This window comes from Penaeus japonicus, unplaced genomic scaffold (genome assembly GCF_977035675.1).
Source record: "Penaeus japonicus unplaced genomic scaffold, GWHDUDI00000001_assembly GWHDUDI00000013, whole genome shotgun sequence".
NCBI lineage: Eukaryota > Metazoa > Arthropoda > Malacostraca > Decapoda > Penaeidae > Penaeus > Penaeus japonicus.
The window spans coordinates 32,378,576-32,388,575 of NW_028234415.1; the positions used below are offsets into that span (position 1 = coordinate 32,378,576).

General features: G+C 48.0%; 1 protein-coding gene across 6 annotated transcripts in view; it reads right to left on the reverse strand.

The window, feature by feature from the left end:
• spir (spire type actin nucleation factor) overlaps nucleotides 1-10,000 on the reverse strand; it is a 240,942-nt gene that overhangs the window by 201,973 nt on the left and 28,969 nt on the right. For all 6 annotated transcript variants that reach the window (XM_086543451.1, XM_086543450.1, XM_043038010.2 and 3 more), the window contains exon 2: nucleotides 9,142-9,176. In XM_086543451.1, coding sequence (XP_086399577.1) covers nucleotides 9,142-9,176 — 35 coding nt within the window. The remainder of the gene's footprint in view (nucleotides 1-9,141; nucleotides 9,177-10,000) is intronic.

Genomic DNA, 10,000 nt, shown 5'->3' on the forward strand with positions numbered 1-10,000 from the left:
AGGGGAAGGAAGGAGGGAAGAGGGGAGGAGAGGGGAAGAGAAGGTAAGAGGGAAGAGGGGAGGGGCAGGTAAGAGGGACGAGGGGAGAGGGTAAGGGGGAAGAGGGGAGGGGAGAAGGTAAGAGGGAAGAGGGGAGGGGAAGGAAGGAGGGAAGAGGGGAGGGGAAGGAAGGAGGGAGACATAGACAGAGAAACAAAGAGAGACAGAAAAATAGAGGAAGAAACGAACATCTACGTAGCCTTGACACTGCGGACAAAACGGACTAAAAACAAGACACCGAAGCGCACGAACGGACACACGAACGAACGGCCAAACAGCGTGCGTCACTACGAAGAGATAAATCAAAGCGAGACGACCCTGACATGCTCGCACGCACGCACGCACAAAAAAGGAATACTGGAAAACAACGATACACATGCATAAATGTACACACACACATACACACACACACACACACACACACACACACACACACACACACATACTTACTCACTCTCTGTCGCACACACGCATGCATGTAATCGCTGATATGAAAGGGTTGTAATCTTTAAGGGAAGATAAACAGATGACACACATGTACAGGGAAGAGAGAGAGAGAGAGAGAGAGAGAGAGAGAGAGAGAGAGAGAGAGAGAGAGAGAGAGAGAGAGAGAGAGAGAGAGAGAGAGAGAGAGGGGGGGGGGTAGATTTGGAGAGAGAAAAAGATAGATTTACAAATTACGAGAGCAAATAATATAAAAAGAAAGAAAAAAAGAAAAAAAATGAAAGAAAAGCAGAGCAAAAGACACCCAACAAAAATACAGAAACAGACACACACAAGACAAGAACAGACAACAGAAGGGAAGGTAAAAGTACCCACTAGCAAACCACTCCACGAGGAGAACGCATGGGCGGTTGTCAGCCCACCGGAACAGCCGAGGGGGAATTAACCTGCTCGTTACACATGTCCAATGAAACGACCTTCCAGACAGACCCCCCCTTGCCTCATCCCTCTCCCCTTAACCCCCCTCCCTTATCTCCCCCTTCCCCTTCCCCTTCCTCGTCCCTTACCTTATCTAATGCCCCTCGGTAACCCCATCTGCTTTCCTCTTCCCCATGCCCTTTCTTCTCCCCTCTCCCCTTACCCCATCTGCTTTCCCCTTCCCCTATGAGGGAAAGAGAGAAGATGGAGAGAGGGGAAGAGGGAAAGAGAGGGAGAGGAAGCGTCAGGGAGAGCAGAGTAGAGAAAGAAAGTGGGGAAGGAGATGTGGAAAGGAGAGGGCAGAAGGAGATAAAGAAGAAGAGAAAAGAAGGGGAGAAAAGAGAAGACGAAAGGGGGAGAGGGAAATGGGAAAAGGAGAAAGAGGAAAGGTGAGGTGCAGAAGGGAAAAGTAGATGTGGAAAGGGAGAAAGAAGGGGAGAGTGAGAGAGCAAAGCGGAAAGGGGGAAAGGGGCAGAGGGGAAAGGGGGAAAGCGGGAGAGAGCAAAGGGGAAAGGGGGAGAGAGCAAAGGGGAAAGGGGGAGAGAGCAAAGGGGAAAGGGAGAGAGAGCAAAGGGGAAAAGGGTGAGGGGAAAGGGGGAGAGAGCAAAGGGGAAAAGGGAGAGGGGAGAGGGGGAGAGAGCAAAGGGAAAAAGGTAAGGGGAAAGGGGGAGAGAGCAAAGGAGAAAGGGGGAAAGAGTGAGAGAGCCAAGGGAAAAGGGGGAAAGGGGGTTCCAAAGGCACGCAGGGTCACCTCGAATTCCGCTATGACCTTGCGCGCACGTTCCAGGGGAGTGGGGGGATGGGGGGAAGTATAGATAGAGAGGGGGTGGAAGGGGAAAGAAGAAATGGCATAAAGGAGGGGGAAGGGAAGAAGGCATAAGGAAGAGGAGGGTTAAATGGGAGAAAGGGAGAAACGGGAGAAGGGGAGAGAAGGACGAGTGGGGAGAGGGGAAAAGTTTGGCTGTTGATCTTTCATAAAACAATGTGACAGTCTAGTAACCTTGAAGGAAAGGTGGGGGCGAGGGATACGGAGAGGAGGACGGGAGGAGGAGGGGAGGGCTGAGGGATACAGAGGGGAGTGGGAGTGGGAGGAGGGGGATGGAGGGAGGGAGAGAGGAAAGGGAAAGGGGGAGATAGCAAAGGGAAAGGGGGACAGACAAAAGGGGGAACGGGGAAAGAACAAAGGGGAAAGGAGAGAGGCAAGTGGAAAAGGGATGAGGGAAAGGTAGAGAACAGCAAAGGGGAAAAGGGGGTAGTGGTCGAAGAGGGCTGGGGAGAGAGCAAAGGGGAAAAGGGTGAGGGGAAAGGGGGAGAGAGCAAAGGGGAAAAGGGGGAGGGGAAAGGGGGAGAGAGCAAAGGGGAAAAGGGGGAGGGGAAAGGGGGAGAGAGCAAAGGGGAAAGGGAGAGAGAGCAAAGGGGAAAAGGGGGAGGGGAAAGGGGGAGAGAGCAAAGGGGAAAAGGGTGAGGGGAAAGGGGGAGAGAGCAAAGGGGAAAAGGGTGAGGGGAAAGCGGGAGAGAGCAAAGGGGAAAAGGGAGAGGGGAAAGGGGGAGAGAGCAAAGGGGAAAAGGGTGAGGGGAAAGGGGGAGAGAGCAAAGGGGAAAAGGGAGAGGGGAGAGGGGGAGAGAGCAAAGGGAAAAGGGTAAGGGGAAAGGGGGAGAGAGCAAAGGAGAAAGGGGGAAAGAGTGAGAGAGCCAAGGGGAAAGGGGGAAAGGGGGTTCCAAAGGCACGCAGGGTCACCTCGAATTCCGCTATGACCTTGCGCGCACGTTCCAGGGGAGTGGGGGGATGGGGGGAAGTATAGATAGAGAGGGGGTGGAAGGGGAAAGAAGAAATGGCATAAAGGAGGGGGAAGGGAAGAAGGCATAAGGAAGAGGAGGGTTAAATGGGAGAAAGGGAGAAACGGGAGAAGGGGAGAGAAGGACGAGTGGGGAGAGGGGAAAAGTTTGGCTGTTGATCTTTCATAAAACAATGTGACAGTCTAGTAACCTTGAAGGAAAGGTGGGGGCGAGGGATACGGAGAGGAGGACGGGAGGAGGAGGGGAGGGCTGAGGGATACAGAGGGGAGTGGGAGGAGGGGGATGGAGGGAGGGGGGGAGAAGGAAGGGGCGGGGTATTGATCATGGCTCTACGTTGCTCCTCTCCCTCCCCCCTCCCCCCTTCCCCAAACACCGTTATCTTGGTTCCTTTAAATACTTGGCGTGCTAAGCCTGCGTTTTCCATGTTTACTTTTTTTGATGAGGAAAGGGAAGGAGGAAGGGAGGAAGGGAGCGAGGGAGGGAAGGATGAGGGAAGGATGAGGGAAGGAGGGAAGGTGGGAGGAAGGAGGGAGGAAGGAGGAAGGAGGAAGGGAGCGAGGGAGGGAAGGAGGAAGGAAGGAAAGAAGGAAGGAAGGAAGGAGAGAGGTAGGGAGGGAAGGAGGAAGGAAGGTCGAAAAAGAAAAAAAAGAAAGAAAAAGAAAAAAAAGAAAGAAAAAGAGAAAGAGAGGGGAGAAGTAGAATTAACGGGAAAAAAAGAAATAGAAAGAAAAAGAGAGAGAAAAAAAAGACAATCCAATTAAGAGAAAGCGAGAGAAAAATATGGAGCAAGGACATATAGAGAAAAAAAAAAAACAGAGCGAAAGAGCGACTCCCCCCACCCCCACCCCCTCCCCCACCAATAAAGAGTGAGAAAAAGAGACGAAAAAGAGAGAGACCCGAGAAAGCGCACAAGCACCCTCCACCCCCCCATCCCCCCTGCCTCAAGGCCACCCGAGCCACCAAAACATCGATCACGCAAGGAAGGCACGAAGCGAGTCCAGACATTGCTTTGCTGCTCGGCCCTCTCTGTCACGCTCTTAGTCTCTTCTTTATCAACCTTTGCCTCTCACTTTCTTCTTCTAGGTGCTATCTCTCTCACTATCATTCTTTTCTCTTTCTCTTTCACTTACTCTTTCTTTCTTTCTCTCTCTCTCTCTCTCTCTCTCTCTCTCCTCCTCATCGACCTTCCTCGTCCCCTCTCTCTCTCTCCTCCTCTACTCTCTCTCTCTCTCTCTCTCTCTCTCTCTCTCTCTCTCTCTCTCTCACACACACACACACACACACACACACACACACACACACACACACACACACACACACACACACACAAGCGCGCACACAAAAATAGCCTCAACAGGTACTACTGCAATTATGGCCACTACTACTACTACAATTGCAGCTAATGATTTTACAATGCAGAGGAGAGGGTATCCTTCCTTCCTTCCTTTCGTTCTTTCTTTCTTTCTTCCTCCCTCCTTCTTTACTTCCTTCCTTCTCCATCTCCTTCCTTTCTTCCCCCTTCCTTCCTTCCTTCCTTCCTTCCTTCCTTCCTTCCTTCCTTCCTTCCTTCCTTCCTTCCTTCCTTCCTTCCTTCCTTCCTTCCTTCCTTCTTTCCTTCCTTCTTTTTTCCTCCCTCCCTCCCTTCCTTTCTTCCTTTCTTCCTTCTCCACCTTCTTCCACACCCCCTCACTCGCCCTCGCTCCACACCCCACTTCTCAGAGAGTGACTCACAATGATAAGATATAGAACAGCACATGGGGTCACGTGACCTCTCGATGGGGGAGGGGCATGGGAGGGGATAGAGGAAGGTATAGAAGGGGGGAGAGGTGGTGATAGGAGGGGGAAGGGAGGTGGGGATAGGGGGGGAAGGGAGGAGGGTGCAAGAGGGGGAAGGTGATGATAGGAGGGGGACGGGGGAAAGGGAGGGGGATAGGGGAGCCACATCATACTGATAACAGAGGCTTGAGTCAGACAAACTTATCTCGCTGTTACACTGTGATCTATTAATTTACTCATCAATGTGTTCCATGAATAAATGAATGGAGATGAATGAATGAACGAGCTGCCCGGATGGATGTATTCATCTACTCGTGAATATATGAATAAAGAAATGGATGAATAGATGGGTGGGCAGGTAGGTGGATGGATGGATGGATGGATGGATGGATGGATGGATGGATGGATGGATGGATGGATGGAACCTCCCCATTCCCCTCCCCTCCCTCTTTCTCTCCTTCTTTCTCTCACATTCCACATTCTCCCACCCGGTGAAACGCACGAGGGGGGGGGGGGTGCGCTGGAGTTCTCACAACGGCAATAATAATAATGGACACCCCTCCCCCCCTCCCCCATAAAAACGCAAGAGGATGACAAAGAAGGAGTTGAAGAAGAAGGAGAAGAAGAAGAAGAAGAAGAAGAAAAAGTAGAAGAAGAATGAGTGGAAGAATAAGAAAGATAAAAAGAGGAAGAAGACGAAGAAGAAAGAGTAGGAGTGGAAGAAGAAGTAGAAGAACAAGAAGAAGAGAAGAAAGAAATAAAAGAAGAGAAAGAAGAGGCGATAACGCCGCATGTGCAAAACAGCATAACATCTACACAAAGTGGATAACCATGTGTAACCAACGAGATGTACAATGCATAATAAATAAATAAACACCAACATGAAGGGTAAAGCACCAAATGAAAACAAAAACGCAACAAACAATAATAACAACAACACATTAGCGTTGCAACGTTCAATAACGAGGACACAAACGTTCGCCCGGACAAACGTTTTCCCTCCCGTAAATAAAGACCCCGCCCCCCCCCGGCGCCCCAAATACTTAAATGTGTTATTGTAGTGCCGTCTTCAACAAATGCAACTTGTTACCTCCCCGTATCCTCTCCCCTTCCCCCTCCCCCTCCTCCCCCTTAGTCTCTCTCTTTCCAGTTTCCCTCCCTTCCTCTTATTCGTCCTTCTCCCTTCCACATATCCTATCGCCTCCTCTCTCTCCATCCCTCTCCCCCATTTCCCCCTCTCTATCTATCCTCTACCGTTTCCCAATCTCCATCCATCCCCCTTCCCCTCTCCCCCATTTCCCCCTCTCCCTCCCTCCCTCCTCCTCCCTCCCCTTCAAGCTCTCCAGGAAACGAGCTTTCTCCCACTTGATGTGAAACAGCTGTTTGATCATCATTAAGCAGGAAAGACCCAGTAAACCATACAAAGACCCTTTTTTCTAATTTAATTTTCATCCTTTTTTCTCCTCCTTCATTCTTTCTCATTATTCTCTCATTTCTCTGATTTTAACTTCCTTCCTCTTTTGCTTTCCATTCCTTTCTCTTTTACTTTTTATCATGACGTCCTCTCTTTCTCTCTCCTTCTTTGCCCTTCTTTTTTTTTCTTTTCTTTTATTCCCGTTATCTTTTTTTCTATATTTTACATTTTATCTATCTCTTCCTTTATTTCTGTCTCTGCCTATCTCTCTCTTTCTCTCTCTCTCTTTTCCTCTCATTTTCTCTCTCTCTCTCTCTCTCTCTCTCTCTCTCTCTCTCTCTCTCTCTCTCTCTCTCTCTCTCTTCCTCTCCCTTCTCTCTCTCTCTCTCTCTCTCTCTCTCTCTCTCTCTCTCTCTCTCTCTCTCTCTCTCTCTCTCTCTCTTTCTCTCACTTCCTCTCCCCCCCCCTCTCACTCACTCACTCACTCACGCAAACACACACACGAGGGAATCAGAGAGGAGGACTGACAGAGGCTTGAAATCCAGCACCAAATCCCCCCTCCCCCACCCCCACACCGCCTTAAACCTCCCCTCCACCTCCCCCTTCCTCCTCCTCTTTCTATGGGAAGTGCAGTGAAGCCCAACAGAAGCTATGGTAACAAAGGAAAAGGGGGAGAGTAAGAGGGAAAGTGGGGGGGAGAAAGAAAGAGAGAGAGAGAGAGAGAGAGAGAGAGAGAGAGAGAGAGAGAGAGAGAGAGAGAGAGAGAGAGAGAGAGAGAGAGAGAGAGAGAGAGAGAGAGAGAAAGAGAGAGAGAAAGAGAGAGAGAGGAAAGATAAAAGAAAAGAGAGATAGAAACAGGAAGAGAAAACGAAAAAAACAACGAAAAAACGAACAGAATAGACAAAACGAATGAAAAGGTGTAGGGGAGAATGGAGGGGAGGGAAGGAGCGTGGGTAGACGGGAGAGGGGAGAAGAGAGGGGAGGAGAGAAAGGAGAAGGGAGCGGGGAGAGGAGAGGTGAGGAGAGAGGGGAGAGGAGGGGCGTGGATAGAGGGGAGAAGGGAGAGGGGTGAGGAGGGGAGAAGGGAGAGGGGTGAGGAGGCGCGAGGAGAGAGGGGAGAGAGGAAGGGAGGTTAGAACAATGACTTCACAATAACTAACAATGTCTCCTGCAAATGCCCATAACCGGAAGAAGGAAATGCTGGCGGGCGGGGGAACGGGGGGGGGGGTTATCATTTCAGCGATAATTACTTTCCTTTCTTCCTTTTTCTGTCTATTACCACTTTCTTCTACACTTTCACCGAATTAAAACTTTTTTTCTTCACTAATATGCTTTCTAGTTTCATTAAAAGCAAATAAATTAATAAATAAATCTATATGTGTGTATATTATTCGTATTCTTGTGATTGGTTCACCGAAGATAATGCTTATTAAATATAGTTACTATCATTAAATCTATCGTAATCACTATAAGAAATAATAATATCAACAATGCTCATAACAATAATAATAACAATGCTCATGATCCCAATAACAAAAATAACATCCATTGCCAAACACGAAGACACCATCCCCTCCAATCACCATAATCATACAAACGACAACAGCAGAATAGAAGCAAAATTCATCATCACACAATTAAAACTATTATAATAAACATAACATTCATAATCACTACCAACAACGAACCAAACACGATTGCATAATATAAACACATTAACCCGAGAGAGAAAAAAATATATATTCCTTCCCAAGAGTGACAGACAGAGTTAATTAACAGCAAAATTAACTGAGATTCACAGTTTCTAATTACAGCCCAGGTGAATTTAGGAATTACAGTAATAATGGTAATGATGATGGTTATCATTATCGTAATTATAATAAAAATGATTACAAATGTGATCATAATAACACCTATTGATAATGATAATTATGATAATAATAATACAATAACAATAACATCAGCATCAACATCAACATCAACATCAACAACATCATCCCCATCTCAAATAACACAACAAACTCAAAAACACAGAGTCCCCCCACCCTCCCCACCCCTACCCCCATCCCGACCCCGCAAAACCCTGCCAGTATTAACAACCGAAAGCAACAGCAACAAGACTGACAGCAACAAGAGTGACAGCCATTGGAGTGACAGACAGCCCTGGCCACCTGTACCGCGTGTCAGGAGACCACCAAAGTGTCAGCTGGGGTCAGGTAATATGACACTTCCTTAGATAGAAATTAGAGGAGGAAGAGGAGGAAGAGGAGGAGGAGGAGGAAGAGGAGGAGGAAGAGGAAGAGGAGGAGGAGGAGGGAGGAGAGGGGGGTCCGAAGGAGAAGAGAAGAGGAGGGAGAGAGAGGAGGAGAGAGGAGAGGAGAGAGAGGGGGGTCCGAGAGAGAGAGAGAAGAGAGAGAGAAAGAAAGAGAGAGAGAGAGAGAGAGAGGGGGGGGGGGAGAGAGAGGAGGAGAGAGAGAGAGAGAGAGAGAGAGAGAGAGAGAGAGAGAGAGAGAGAGAGAGAGAGAGACGGCGGAATAAGGAAAAGCAAAATCTCTGACAGGTAAGCGCTCAGCTATAGGAAAGAGAACCAAGGTGGAGGGGGAGGGGAGGAGTAGAAGGGAGAGAGAAGAGGGGGGAGGGGAGGGGAGGGGAGGGGCGGGTGATGAATAGGCGCACTGCTTGGCGTAGCCGGTGTCTAAATATTCCATGAGGAGCCTTGGTTGACCTCCGCTACCTTTGCTACCTAGGATGGAGGATTTTTTCATCCTTTCTTATATATTTGGGTAGAATTTATAGACCGGGCGACTTACACAAATACATATGTCTGGTATACAGGTGTGTATGTCTCTCAATCTTTCTCTCTCTCTGTTTGTCTCTCTGTCTCTGTCCCTCTGTCTGTCTCTTCTCTCTATCGCTTTTGTTCTCTCGTTCTCTTGCTCTCTCGTTCACTCACTCACTCACACTCACACTCGCACACACACACAAACACACACACACACACACACACACACACACTCACACACACACACTCATACTCACACTCACACTCACACTCACACTCAACCTCACACTCGCACTCACACACACTCACACTCACACTCACACTTACACTCAACCTCACCCTCACACTCGCACAATCACGCACCCACAAACCGTCTTCCATACCATCTCAAGGACGACCTCCGCCTCCTTACCTTGCCCTCCGAGCTCGCACGGACTCGACTCCGCCCTGAGGAAAGAACCAAAATAAAAATGAGAATTACACACACGACAAAAAGTAATCACTGCAAAGGAATGAATGAAGAGTTTACATGATCAAGTCATATGGTATTGAAGTCATCATTGCAAAGAAATAAATATATAGTACACATCACAAAGTGGTAGTTATGGAGTAATCACTGCAAAGACATTGATAAACAATACACAATCATTGCAAAGAAATTGTTAAACAGTACACATGATAAAGCAATAGTATTGAGGTAATAATTACAAAGGAATGAATAAATAGTGCAAACTGCAAACCAAAAGATATAGAGTAATCATAGCAAAGAAATAGATAAACGATACAGACGATACAGTAATAGTAACACTGTAAAAGAAAATTAAACGTACGGAGTGTCAATTCAAAGTATTATAACACATAATAACAATTTTCTTTAATTCATATGAAAATTGAAATTCATTAAAAAATACGATAATCAAAATATGAGAAAATCTAAACACAAACACCTTCACCATCACTATCTCACTGTAACTTGCACCTGACATCACCACACTTACCCCCATCAAGAGAAATAATTAAAGGTAAACATCGTAGACACAATGCACGTGCAACATCCTTGCCAACCAAACCCCTCCTCCTACCTCTCCCCTTCACCCCCCCCCCTCCTCTTGCAGGTCAGGTTCAAGTCACAGGTCACGGGTTGAAGCAAGCGAAGAGGGGGAAGAGGGGGTAAGGAGGAAGGGAAGGAGGGGGTAAGAAGGTGAAAGGAGGAGGGGAAGGAGGGGGTAAAGATGAAGCAGGAGGAGGAGGGGGGGTAAGAAGGACGGGGG